The 13,700-nt window shown below is 46.7% G+C and overlaps 1 protein-coding gene across 2 annotated transcripts; it reads left to right on the top strand.

Moving 5' to 3' along the window:
• The first annotated feature begins 110 nt into the window (after window positions 1-110).
• ENO2 (enolase 2) lies at window positions 111-11,044 on the top strand. 2 transcript variants are annotated; one of them, XM_036758409.1, is made up of 12 exons: window positions 111-450; window positions 1,748-1,847; window positions 2,501-2,596; window positions 2,816-2,874; window positions 3,198-3,267; window positions 5,708-5,841; window positions 6,066-6,288; window positions 7,085-7,282; window positions 8,359-8,560; window positions 8,859-8,967; window positions 9,387-9,445; window positions 9,995-11,044. In XM_036758409.1, the coding sequence occupies exons 2-12, from the start codon at window positions 1,763-1,765 to the stop codon at window positions 10,062-10,064; spliced, it is 1,305 nt and encodes a 434-aa protein (XP_036614304.1). In that variant the 5' UTR covers window positions 111-450; window positions 1,748-1,762; the 3' UTR covers window positions 10,065-11,044. The 2 variants fall into 2 exon arrangements, with proteins under 2 accessions (XP_036614304.1, XP_036614302.1); XM_036758407.1 differs by having other exon boundaries at window positions 219-450; window positions 1,751-1,847.
• Window positions 11,045-13,700: the final 2,656 nt, after the last annotated feature.

The raw sequence follows: 13,700 nt of genomic DNA on the forward strand, positions 1-13,700 counted from the left end.
AATGTCTGCCAGGTTGTATGACAGTCTATGTGACTGGATGTCACTGTCAGAGTGTATTATCACCGTATTATCCAGTCTCTTTGTCGATGTGTCAGTATCAGTTAAAATCTAGGTCCTCTGTGTGCGGCAGTAAAGATGTGCGACCCTTTCTGAATCCCTGCACTGACAGTGTCCTCTGTGTGTGTGTGTGTGTGTGTGTGTGTGTGTGCGTGCGCCTCAGCTTCTGCCTGGTCCTCCCGCCCGGCTCCCGACTCCCCCACCTGAGCTCCGCTCCTACGTGCGGCTCAGCGGGCGCCTTCTGACTCATCGGGGCTTCGGGTCACATGCATCTTGCAGGCCCTATCGGGTCCGCTCTCTGCCGCCTGCCTGCCCGCCCGGGATCTGCAGCGGCCCACGCCCCGCTCCTGGCTCCCGTTCCCTCCGCGCTGCCACCCGCTCTGCCGCAGGAAGGTGAGACCCCAGCCCCCTTTCTCCATCTCTCCTTGGTCCTTCGCCCCCCTTCTGCCATCCATCCCCGCATCGTCTTTCCACGATGGCTCCGCGCACCTGCTCCATCATCTTCCTCCCAAAACCCAGCCCTTTCCCACCCACCCAATATAGTCTCTCTGACCCTTTATAAATGTCTCCCTATTTTCTATATGCTTGCTTACCTCATCTGTATTTCTATTGCTGTCTCTGATCGAAAATCTCTATACTTGCTTCATCACCTGTGTCATAATCTCTTACGTGTCTGCCTCTTTTTAATTTAACTCTCATCAACACCCTCATTTTTATTGAAGTTACGATTTTTTTCCTTTCCATCTTGAGACAATCCCTTGGTTCTGCGTTTTGGGGATGCCCCTTTCTATTCTCATGCTCCCTAATTCAACTTCCTCCTCCCCACTCTCCTCTCCCCATTTTTTCCCTCATTTTTTGACTATGCAGAGAATGTCAGTCTTCTGGGGAGGTGTGGATGGGTACTGTCTTCCCAGCCTTGGCACTCTGCCCCCATTTTCAGCTACAGCTACAGCATAGCCCCCACTAGACTAGAATCTGATTCCCCAGACCTCCCATGTCTCTCCTGCCCCTCCCCCCTCACACTCAGCTTTTGGGGAGTAGAAGAAATATGTGTGGAGGAGCCTTGAAGAGAGATTTGCTACTGGGGAAAGGGTGGGGGAGCTGATGATCTAAGGATGTGAGTCATAGATGTTCAAGTAAGGGGCTTTTAGCATCTCCCGGGGGTTGGGAGACTCATCATTCTTCTCAGCATCCAGAGAAGAGGCTGGCTTAGTGGCCACTCCCAATCTAGGTACACCTTGGGGAAATCCCAGCTGGCCGGTAAGTGTGCTACTGAGGGGGACAGGGGGCTATATTCCGCCAAGCCCCTTTTCCTTATTGCAGGGCCCCAACTCCCAAAGCCATGTCCCTTTTTTCTTTATGCAGTGGCCTTCTTCCCTTCCACCCCCACTATGAGGGTACTTCTTCCTTTCCCCTCTCCTCACTGCAGCAAGATCTTCCTCCCCCTCACTGCAGGACTCCTCTCCCCTATAGTCATGTCCCTTTTTATTTTCTGATGCAGGGACCTTCCTTCTTTCCTTCCCATTCCCCAGGATGGGGGCATTTCCATTTCTCCCCTCTCCTCACCGCAGCCAGCTTTTTCCTCCCTTACTGCAGTGACCTCCTCCCAGTCCCTTCCTTTCTCTTCCCCTCCCACACTAGCCCCACCCCTTCAGCATCTAACTTCTCTCCTCCCCTTTTTCTCCACCAGTAGATTCTAGCCACCATGTCAATTGAGCGCATCCATGCCCGGGAGATCCTGGATTCCCGTGGTAACCCTACAGTGGAGGTGGATCTCTACATAGCCAAAGGTAATGAATAATGATTGAGTCCCATCCTAACTCTGGCCCTCTCCATCATAAGTATAACCCTTGCTAGGGTTAACTGGCTGTTGGGGCAAGTTAAATGAACTGATCTAGAATCCACAGTTGCTGTGTGGAGTGGACACTTAGAGATGATGAATTCCCAGAGAGAATAGGGTCCTGGGATGTATCCATGCATGGATAGTATTTTCCTGGTTATATAGGGATGTTATGTAGGGATGATATATAGGTTATATATATATATACACATATGCATCTGTAGGTTATATATATACACACATAGGTTATATATACATACACATATAGGTTATACATACATACACACATACATATAGGTTATATATGTGTGTGTATAGTATGTGTGTGTGTGTGTGTGTGTATATATACACACACACATATATATGAGTTTTGTTCCTGGTCGTCCAAATCAAGTGCTGTGTTTGTATGTTTTCTTCTTATGTATCTGTGTTTCCCTGTTTCCATGTTTTGGAAATGTTATTTGTAGTCAGAGATTCCAGGCATGATTGGAGAAATGCTGGTGGGAGTTGGGACTCTGAAAAAATGAAGAGATCCCTACCCAAGTAGCATGCTCCCTCTGCTCCCAGTCCCTATGCTGCCACTCCCTTCCTTTCTGCTCTCAGGTCTTTTCCGGGCAGCAGTGCCCAGCGGGGCATCTACTGGCATCTATGAGGCACTAGAACTGAGGGATGGGGACAAACTTCGTTATTTGGGTAAAGGTAAGGCCCCCTTACCTATTTCTTCCTTTATCTTCACACTAGTTCTGTCATTCCAGGCTTTCTCCTTCTAGCATCTCTTTTCCTCCCCATTTCCCATATCATCCCAGGCCCCCAGAACACCTGTCCATCTCACCACACCCTTGGTCTTTCCTTTGTCTGGAATCCCTTTCTTCCTCCTGACTTTTTAATCCTAGTCCTGGCTTCCTTCCCTCTTCCCAGGTGTGCAGAAAGCTGTGGATCACATCAATAACACCATCGCTCCCGCACTGATCAGTTCTGTGAGGCTTTTCTCTTTCTTGGGGAGGAAGAGGGATATATCATAGACTTTCACTGGATTCAGAGGAAAAGGGACCATTCTGTCTCCTGGATACTCTGTTTGGATATGGGGCCTGGGGAAGGATCCTACTAGAATTTGGTTAGGACTCGGTAATCCCACCAGAGGATGCCCAATTTGCTCCCAGTAGTCTCTATGACAAATTGTTACCAAACGGAGTGGGGTAATCAGGGTGCAATGAACACGGAGATGGTTCTAGGGAGAAAGCCTATTTTTTCCCTCCCTGTCCTGTCTTAGCCCCAGGCCTAATAATGACTCTCTCCACAGGGCATTTCTGTGGTGGAGCAGGAGAAGCTGGACAATCTGATGTTAGAGCTGGATGGAACTGAGAACAAATGTAAGATGGGGGTCCTGGGCAGGGAGGTAGAAGGTACAAAAGTAGCAAAGCTGGGGCAGAGGTGAAAGCTTCATTCCAAGGAGGTAGAAGGTGGGCCAAAGCCCTTTCCCTCCTCACTGACTCCATCCCTGTAGCTTCCTTCCCTTTCACCCCTTTTGTGTTAGCCCCATAATCCTAGTGGCCTTTTAATCTGATGATCCTCTGTGATCAGTTATATTGATGAGGTAGACAAAAGGAAGAATTTTCCAACAGTCCAAGGAGAAAGGGACATAGTATGGAAAGATTGAACATGGTACCAAGGGAGCTGCAGTGTCCTGGAAAGAAGTAGTGGCTTTAGAGTCAGGAGAGTCTTCAGTCTTAACACTCAGCTGGTTAACCTGGAAAAAGTTCTCATCTCTGAGTCACAGGACCATAAATTTAGAGCTGGAAGGAACGTGACGAGCCTTCAAGTTAAACTTCCTTATTTTGCAGATAGCAAAACTGAGGTGGAGAAAAATTTGCCAAGGGTCACCCAGCTAACACTTGGCATTCAGGTCTCTGCCACCCAGCCCAGCATTCATTGTGCCACCAAGTTGCCTCTCAGTTTCCTTGTCTATAAAATGGGGATAGGGATAGGGTCTGAACCAGTGATTTTAGGGAGTTCCCTCTGAGGAACTAACTGCCAAAGCAGTTCAGCACCTTCTCTGAAATGTCTAATCTTAGAGAGTTTCCCAGAACACTAACAGGTAAGTGGCTTGGCTGAGTCACACAAGCCAATATGTGTCCAGTGTAGGAACTGAACCTAGCTAAGTGTTCCTGTCTCCAAGGTCAGTTCTCTGTCCGCTACATAATTCTGGCATAGGGTTTCAAATTTACAGCTATATTAAAATTAAGTAATACATAAAGCTTAAATTAAATTAAGTAGGCCTCTAAATTTATAAACTACTAGTTTTCCGTGAGAAATTTTATGAGCATATAAAATCCAGACTTCTTATATCAAGGTGGGACATTTGTTGATAGAGAAGGGTTGGGCAACACCTTTTTGAAGATTTTTTATAATTTTGTTTTTCCTCATAAAATATTATTTCTAATGTATCTGATCACTAAACACAGAACAAATTGGCTTGGTTTACCTGCTTCAACATTACCTATGTCATAGAATCGTGAGCATAGTTAAGTAATGGCTGCAAAATACTTTGTAAACTCCCAAGTACTATAAAAATTCAGCTAACAATAATAATATTAGTAGGAGAGAAAGTGGAGTCTCCTAAATGTCTAGAAATAAGGTCAACTTTTACTTTTTAATTATAGATATATATGTATATATTATATATAATATATATCCTAACCCTTCCTCCACATCCCTCTTTCACTAGATTAAGATTTTTTCCTTCTTATTTTTGCATTAAAAAAATTAACAACCATTCATTTTTTCCCTTTCGCCTCTTCCCCTCCTCGTTGAAAAAAAGAAAAAACAAAGACAAACTCTTTTTTAAACGAATATGTATTGTTAAGCAAAACAAATTCTCATATCGGCCATGTCCAAAAATATGTCTCATTCGGCATCTCTCTGGGTCAAGTAATGTAACCTCATCATTAGTCCCCTGGAATTGTGGTTGGTCATTGCATTGATTAGAGTTCTTCAATCTTTCAAGGTTGTTTGTCTTTACAATGCTGTTATTGCATAAATTATTTTCTTGGTTCTGTTCACTTCACTCTGCATCAGTTCCTACAAATCTTCTAAGGGTTCTTTGAAAACATCCCTTTTATATTTATTATGGCACAGTGGTATCCTGTCACATTCACAAAGACTGAAGTTCTTTCAATCAGAAGTGGGCTGATTTCTGCTTGAGGAGCTGGGAAATCTTCACAGTCTACCTAAGGGGAGTGAAAAAAGAACCAGAAAAATGAAACACACTAATTCTTATCATATAAGGAAAAGTGATTGGGAATGAATGAATAAAATTTTCTGAAGGGGTCTTGGAGGGATTGAAAAAAAGTTATAATCTCTTTCTTGAAAATGATTAATTTTAATGTAGATAGTTACTAAGGGGCAGCTAGGTGGCACAGTGGATAGAATGACAGGCCTGGAGTCAGGAAGACTCACCTTCCTCAGTTCAAATCTGGCCTCAGACACTGACTAGTTGTGTGACCCTGGGTAAGTCACTTCATCCTGTTTGCCTCAGCTTTTTCATCTGTAAAATTCGACGAAAAAGGAAATGGCAAACCACTCCAGTATCTTTCTTTGCTAAGAAAACCCCAAATGGGGTCACGAAGAGTCAGATGCAATTGAAAAACAACTCAACCACAAATTGTTCCTAAGCAAGTTTGCATTGATGTTTAATGTTGTTTCTCATAAAATATTTCATATTTATTTAAAAGGGGGAGGAGTCAGGGAGCAAGAGAAAGGTACACACTTCTGGGCCTTTGTCCTGAGTATCACGTCTCCTTAATCTTGCAGCCAAATTTGGGGCCAATGCCATCCTGGGTGTGTCTCTGGCCATATGCAAAGCTGGGGCAGCAGAACGAGAATTGCCTCTCTATCGCCACATTGCCCAACTGGCTGGGAACTCGGATCTCATCCTACCTGTACCTGTGAGTTGTGCCTTCCAGGAGTCAAGGTGGGGAGGTAAAGAAGGGTGGTAAAGCATAGCTTCCTCTGGGGAGGGCAGCAGTGAAACAGTTGTACTTCAGGGAATGGCTGAAGTCAAGCAGGTAATGTGGGCTGAGGGGGAGGGGTGCTCAGACAAGAGGATGTCTGGATCAGGGAATCTAGGAGTGGGGTCCTTTGACTCCCCTTTCTTCCCTTTACTTCCCAGGCTTTCAATGTGATCAATGGTGGCTCCCATGCAGGAAATAAGCTAGCCATGCAGGAGTTCATGATCCTTCCTGTGGGAGCTGAGAGCTTTCGGGATGCCATGAGGCTTGGGGCTGAGGTCTACCATACACTCAAGGGCGTCATCAAGGACAAGTATGGCAAAGATGCTACCAATGTTGGGGATGAAGGTGGCTTTGCCCCCAATATCCTGGAGAACAGTGAGGGTAAGGCTGGTAGTGGTGGAGAGTCATTCTCATGATCCCATAAGATCTTCCACTCTTGCAGATTTCTAGATAGAAACCCATGCAATCTCTGGAGATACACCTATATTATCCCCATTAAGGAGACCCACCTATACCATCTTTCAAAATATGCCACTTACCCAACCAGATCCTGAGGGAAGCACAACACCTCCCTTTGGTCCCATGAGATTCATTGCCTCCATTCCCTTGAGATAATACTGAATTTTTACCTGATTCTTGGAAGCTCTCTAAATGCATACTCAGTTATAGCAGAACAAATTTTTACCTACTTACACAGATCATCCAGGATCTGTAAGATTCCTAGATCCTATAGGATTTGAGGAGTTAGGAGAGGTTACCAGTAACATTGAATGGATTCACTGGTTCATGGAATATACTAGGTTGATGAAACTAGCCAAATTTTAGTGGCTTAGTTTTATAAAAGCCACATACAAGAATATGATATCTTCAGGCCCAGAAGCACCACCTCTTTTCCCAATTCTATGCCTCCATAATCCCTTTTTCACCATCCCAGGTCCATAAGATTGCCACCAACATTGCTGGTCTCCTAGGTTTTTTTTTCAAATAATCAAAATTCCTGATCTATGTTCTACCCCATCAGAGACTTTAGGAAATTCCATCAGAAGCTTTAGGTGTGAGAATGTCATATTGCATTGTGTGTGTCTCTCTCTCTTCCCCTCCTTTGACAACTCCCTCCCCACCTGGTATCCTCTATCTCTAATTCTATCTTTATCACCTCCTCTCCCCCACTCCTCAGCCCTGGAGCTGGTGAAGGAAGCCATTGATAAAGCTGGCTACACAGAAAAGATCGTCATTGGCATGGATGTTGCTGCCTCTGAATTTTACCGTGATGGCAAATATGACCTGGACTTTAAGTCCCCTCCTGATCCTTCTCGATACATTTCTGGGGACCAGCTGGGTGCCCTCTACCAAGGCTTCGTCAGAGACTACCCAGGTGCTTGCTCAGGGAAGAGGATGGGAACCAAAGGAAACAGGGGCATGGCTATAGTTATAAAAAAAGAAAGGTTTTTCTATATAGACATAACAGTGATGTCTAGAAACATGGTATATAACTGGAAGAAGCCAGGGTACAGTGAACATAATGCTTATAGAGTATAGGCATGATATAGAGCATGAAGAAGCCGTGTCAACATGAGGGGGCCATGGACAATGTGAGAATGCTGGACAGAGTATGTAGGAGCCATGTGTAGAATATTATAATGTTAGATTAATCATTTAAATAGAATTTCAGCATTTACAAAAGACTTTCATCACAACTCTACCAAGTAGCCCAGAAAGAAAATGCAAATATTATGACGCCCATTTCACAGATAACGGCACTGAGGCTCAGAGAGGTTAAGTGACTCGCCTATATCACAAGACCAGTAAGTGGTAGAGCCAGTATCTGAACTCAAGTCTTCTGACTCCTGAGTCCAGTGTTTTTTTTTTCTACTATGCTGCACCCACCTATAGGTATTGTATGCAGCTATGTGTATTGGGTAGATACTGTGTGTAGGCGTGTATGAGAAACTGAATGTAATATGTAGAAACGATGTTTTGTATGTAAATGCTAACTAAACATGTCTCCATTCTGTTCATCTTGGTTAAAACCCTGAATCAAATCATGGGGACCTTTTTGGTCTCCATAGCCATAGGGGAATGTAGGGTTAGGAATGGTGGAGTAGAGACCCAGAGTTCTTATTCCAGGAATGGGAAGAGTTTATGATCTCCATTGTCCCTGAGAACAGAACAGGAGAAATTAGATTGATGTACTGATAGGGAGGGGTGATTTAGGTTAGATACAAAGAAGGCTCTAGAGACAGAGCACAAGATGCTAGGATAGGTGACAAAGGAAGCTGCAGAGTCTTCCTCAGAATTAGGAAGGAATGAATTAGAGGTAGTCCTACCCGGAGGTGAGAAGGATTATAACTAAGATGATTTCTGGGGGTCTCTTCCAATTCAGAAGCTGGGAGTGGGGATCTTGTCTGGGCCTAATGGTTAACGAGAGCCACCGATTCCTTTATCTCTTAGTCGTGTCCATCGAGGATCCATTTGATCAGGATGATTGGGCTGCTTGGTCCAAGTTTACAGCTAACGTGGGCATCCAGATTGTGGGCGATGACCTGACAGTGACAAACCCAAAGCGAATTGAGCGGGCAGTGGAAGAGAAAGCCTGCAACTGCCTATTGTTGAAGGTCAATCAGATTGGCTCCGTCACGGAGGCCATCCAAGCGTGAGTGAGCCCCCCCAGCCCATTCCAGACCATGGCCCTCAAGCCCTATTCTTCTGTCAGGAAGTCCCACACATTCCAGAGTGAGGGGAGAGAAACCCTTCCTTTTACTTCTCAGTTTTTCTGTCCCATAAAGTCCCTGGATCCTCCAGACCAACTATCTCTAGATATTCTCTTTGAAAAGTTGAAGGGGGAAGGGTAGGAGCCTCTTTTGAGGAAAAAGGAGTCAGTACTCACTGTGTGTTGAGGGGAAGGGATACTGATCCTAGGGGTCAATGACAGATGTGTGTGTATATGGCAGGTGTAAACTAGCCCAGGAGAACGGCTGGGGGGTCATGGTGAGTCATCGATCTGGAGAGACAGAAGACACCTTCATTGCTGACCTGGTCGTGGGGCTTTGCACAGGCCAGGTGAACAACTTCAACATTTCCTAAGTGCCTGTTGGGGCAGTGAGAATACTGTGCTAGTCACTGGAGGAGACAGAATAAGAATTCTTTTTTTTTTTTTTGATTGGGGGTGGAGGTCTAGGAAGGCTTCCTGGATGAGATGGTCTTTGAGCTGGGCCTTAAAGGATCCAAAGGGAACTGGTTTGGGGGAAGTGTAGGAAAGAAAATTATGGGTTGGGTGAGCATGAGACTGACCTAGAAGTGCCACATTGGATGAAGACTGGCATGAAGGAACAGGGAAGGTGCTAAGAGATAGAACCTGAGCAAGATATCTTCTTTAGGAATTTAAAGACACCAGGGAAGGTTAAGGGGGTGGATTGTATAGTGATGGCATCTGAAGATAGTGATAGAGTCTTTCTCTGGATTGGATTTTTTTTTTTCAGATCAAGACAGGCGCCCCATGTCGTTCTGAACGTCTGGCCAAGTACAACCAGCTCATGAGGTAAGGAAAAATTGAGGAAGAAGGGTGGTCCTCTGAGTGCTAGGAATGGAGGAATTCTGGGGTAGGGAGGATTATGACCATCCCAGAGGCGTTCTCCCTGGAGCCAAAACCATGAGGATAAGTTGGGCGGGGAGGGGGGGTGGGGTGGGGTTGACAAATGCTTTCTAAAAATTAATAAGGTGAGTTCTTTTAATTTCTGGACTCCAGTCAAAAGGCAACTATAGATGTATTCTGCTGTAAAGGCCATTTGAAAGGGCAGATGCCCTTTTTTATTTTTACAAAGAAAACTTCTGATATATGAGTTAAGAATGCTCATAAAAGATTTTATAAAAATGAGAAAGTAGGAATATAAAACAGTAGTTACTGAATTTTCTTTTTTGAGTCTTGATATCATTCATGATATCATCACAGTCTTGATTTTTTTCTTCTTCCAAAAAAAGTTGGGAAGGGCTGTGAAGAGTGAGAATCCTTGGTGGGTAAGGTGGGTGGCAGGTATTCCTCCTGCCCCTCCTGATCTGGTCTGCCCCTTCCTTACTCCATCTCTTACAGGATCGAGGAAGAGCTGGGAGATGAAGCTCGATTTGCTGGGCACAATTTCCGCAACCCCAGCGTGCTGTGACCACCCTTTCTCCTGTGCCTCGCAGCCCCTTTCGACTCTGTGAACTGTGACCTCTCACTTCCCCAAGCTGCACCTTGGAGCCCCAAGCCCCTTGGAATGTGTCCTGATCCTCCCTGTCTTCTCTCCCTTCTTCCCTCTTTCCCCAACTTCTCCAGCCCCAGTTTCCTCTTAGCTTGGCCTTCTCTTTCAACTCCCTGCTCCCCATTCTCCTGAGTGGTCTCTTTCCTGGGGTCATACTGCTCTTAGCTCCCTGCCCCTTTTTCCTCTTACTTTCTCTACTTTCTCAGAGTTGGAGAGGGGCATGTGAATTGCAGAAGAGGGTTAGCCTCTGGAAGGGGCTTAGTTTGGGTATCAGGGTCAGTGATGGGAGCAGGGTACATTATACAAGATGTTTGGAGAGGGGCTGGGATAGGAGTTACACATGCTCTCTGCTTGTGTGGGTATGTTTTGGTTCTATATGCTTATCCATTTTGCCCATGCTTCATGAACTGAAATGTTATGTGTGCAGTCTATGCGTTGTGTATGTTGGATGTGTGTTACGTGTGCCTGGCATGTTATTTATGTTGGCATATGGGGCAGGGCCTAATTTGAGATTATTTATGTGATATTTATTTATTTTGTTTATTTATTATTTCCTTGGAATCCTAGGGACTGAGCATGTCTTGTCACAAGGGGCTATTTTTCCATGTCTCATTCAGCTTTGTGCCACAGTGACCATGGGTAAGGAGGTATAGCAGGAGTGGGAAAGGTGAAAGGAAATGCACTATGCTTTACCTCCTTTGTATGTGGGGACCCCTCCCCCCAGCTAAGGATCCCTCCCTAGTCCTAAATCCCCAGGTTCTTCCCTAGACTCCCTCATCTTTCCCCCAGCTGTAGCAGAGCCATGCTTCTCCCTCCCCCCATTACCACCTACCCAAGTCACCACCATCTCCATGCTCCCCACAATTACCACTGTCATTAAAGTCTGAATCACAGCCCCAGTGTGTCTGAGAAGTCTGTATCCCACTATCATACATGAAGGGAGTGGGCTGGGGACTGGGAGACAGGGAACAGTGCCCCAAGATGAGAATCCCTGATGAGGGAGGGTGGGGCAAGCATGTGTGCCAATGTGAATGTGTGTGAAGGGGGTGTGGGATAAGGGGAAGAAGACCAGATTACTATGGCCAAGATGAGGTCTAGATGAGGTCAAGAGCTAGAATCTTGAAATGTCTATTCCTACTCAATAATATACCAACTTCGAAGAGAGACACTTTGGCCTGGACTGCCCCCTCACTGGGCTCCCATCCCAGCAGGACTACAGCTGACCCTGGGGTAAAGACCAAATGGAGGATCATACAAGTCCCGGAGTCAGCTGTCCCTTGGAGAATGGATACCCTTTATGCTCCCTGGGTCCTGGGAGGGGAGTGGGGTGTTGGACTGCGGTGTCTGTACATAAATAGGAATATAGGGGAGGTTGAGTGAAGTCTGAGTCCCTTCACAAACAGGAGGGATGGATTTCCTAGGTCGGAGGATCAGAACACACCCATTGACTACTTCCAATTTTCCTTCCTCATCTTCTAGAGCACCCCAGACAAGGGGGTCCCAGACTAAGAGACCTTTTCGGGTTAGAGCCTCTATAAAGAAGTTCTGTTTTAAGAGGGCACCTCCCAACCAAGGCCTGGTCTGGTGACCGCTAGAGGGAGACAAGGTTCATGAAACACGAGCTCTGGGGACCAAGGCCTAGAGTGCTCAAGGGAATTCTGAGCCATTGTATAGTCTACACAGTTCTCCCCCATTATTCCCTCCTTTCCTAGCCTAAGATCGCCTGTTCCCTCACCTTCCTACAAAAAAGGGGGTCTAGCTCCTGGTGGACAGGATCTGTTTTCCTCACCGGACCCCTTCCTGGACCCTCAGCCTGCCCTGGCAGGGGTCACACACCCAACACCCCAACGTTAGGGACTCTGCTGTCTTATTTTCTGTTTCTTAGTCTTCCTGAGTCTTTTGCTTCATACTTTTTTCTCTACCCTTGTCTTAAATGGCTGCCCCTTCCTGTGACTCATTCATTCCCCCTTCACATTTCAGCCTGTTCCCCATCCATTTCTTAGTCACTCCTCTTTCCATCTCTTCGCCCCTCCAACCCTGTCCCTTCTCTACAAGTCTTTCTGTTCCCTCTCTCTCCCAGGTATAAGGGAGGATTGGGTTACTAACTCTGCTCTGCCTGGGCCTCCCAGGCCCCTCTCTCCACTTTCCTTTTGTGTGGTTGCTTGGTGACCACTGGCTGGGGGGGTAGGGGTGGGGGTGGAGAGAAATGGTGTGAAGGATTGGGGTGGGGGGCTTATGCGGCTGGTTGAAGGTGGAAGAAAGAAATAACCTAATTTCTCTTCAATGTCTACAACCTTCGATGGGTCTCTATCATGGCCCACCCCCTCCCAACACACCCACCACTCAAATGCCTTAATTTCCCATTCTTAACCTGGAAGTAGCCATCATTCTATCCACCCCCCGCCCTCCCCCCCCCCCCCCAGTCAGTAGAGAAATCGGAGACTGGGGAGAAGGCTGGAAGCTGAGACTTGAAGTCAAGCCCAGTTTGAGGCAGAAAAATGCAGAATATGGTGGGGATTGAGGGAAGTTGGGTGTATGTAATGGGAGGAGCCCTTCGATATGTAAGGTAGGAAGTAAGTACTGTCCAAGGGCATAGGATTGAAGGGGAATATGATCAGATCCCGAAGGAGAGGAAGAAGAAATCGAGAGAGAAAATGTGTGAGGGTGACTTAGTAGATTTGGGACTATTTCCCGGGCTATGTCTGTATCCCAGTATCCCAGCAGTTTGGAATGCCCCCTGACGTTTTTTAGTGGCACTATCACCGTCATCCTTGCCCCCCAGACAAGCCTGGGGAAAGTGGAGAGGTGAGCAGCCTGGGGGGTCCCAGGGTGCACTGTCCTCCCCACCCTAGCAGGCGAAGCTGACTCTGAGGGCCAGGAATTGGCTTTTTTACCTCTCACTGGGCCTGGTCCCATATATTTTTCTCCTGACTTCCCACCCCTAATCCAGGGAGGAGTAGGGGACTCCGAATCCAGAAACTCCAGGTCCAGCTCTTCTTATTTCCCAGCTCCCTCCTCCTCCTCCTTCCCTCCACTTCCCTCTGGCCTTCTCAGTCTCTGCAGCCAAAAAATCACCCAGTGTTTCTAGGTCCTTTGTACTGGGAGATGGGACAGCTGGGTGTGGGATGGGAGGGGAGAACCTGGAGGGGATGGTTGGGACGGACTGAGGGGATCAAACAGGAGAGTTGTGGTCCTGGTGGGGGCTGATGGGCTGGTTAGGAGACTAAGGCACACAGACTGGCAACAGGAGAAGGGAGATGGAAAGGTTGGGTCCAAGGGATTGAGTGTGTGTGGGGGGGGGGGGGGGCGGGGAAGACACGACGAAAGGGGAATATTTCCAGGACTGGTAAAGGGAAGGGAGGGCCAGAACAGGGGCTGGAGGGTGCTAGAGACATTTCTGGGACATGAAAACAGGTTTGGGAGTTCGGTTCAAAGTGCTGCTTATCCCCACCCCCACACCACTTCTGTCCTTCCTTGTGGCCTGAATGACCTTTGCTGTGGACGGGGTAAGACAGACCACAGAAAGGGGAGAGGATAAAAGAGGGCAGCCAGACC

Source organism: Trichosurus vulpecula, chromosome 5 (genome assembly GCF_011100635.1).
Source record: "Trichosurus vulpecula isolate mTriVul1 chromosome 5, mTriVul1.pri, whole genome shotgun sequence".
In the NCBI taxonomy this organism is placed as follows: domain Eukaryota; kingdom Metazoa; phylum Chordata; class Mammalia; order Diprotodontia; family Phalangeridae; genus Trichosurus; species Trichosurus vulpecula.

What these genes read in the sequence shown, in the direction of transcription:
- ENO2 (XM_036758409.1), top strand. Translation starts at nt 1,763, where the DNA reads ATGTCAATTGAGCGCATCCATGCCCGGGAGATCCTGGATTCCCGTGGT. An exon ending in ACTTCGTTATTTGGGTAAAG is followed by an intron (nt 2,597 to 2,815) that starts GTAAGGCCCCCT and finishes CCCTCTTCCCAG; the next exon opens with GTGTGCAGAAAGCTGTGGAT. An exon ending in CTCCCGCACTGATCAGTTCT is followed by an intron (nt 2,875 to 3,197) that starts GTGAGGCTTTTC and finishes CTCTCTCCACAG; the next exon opens with GGCATTTCTGTGGTGGAGCA.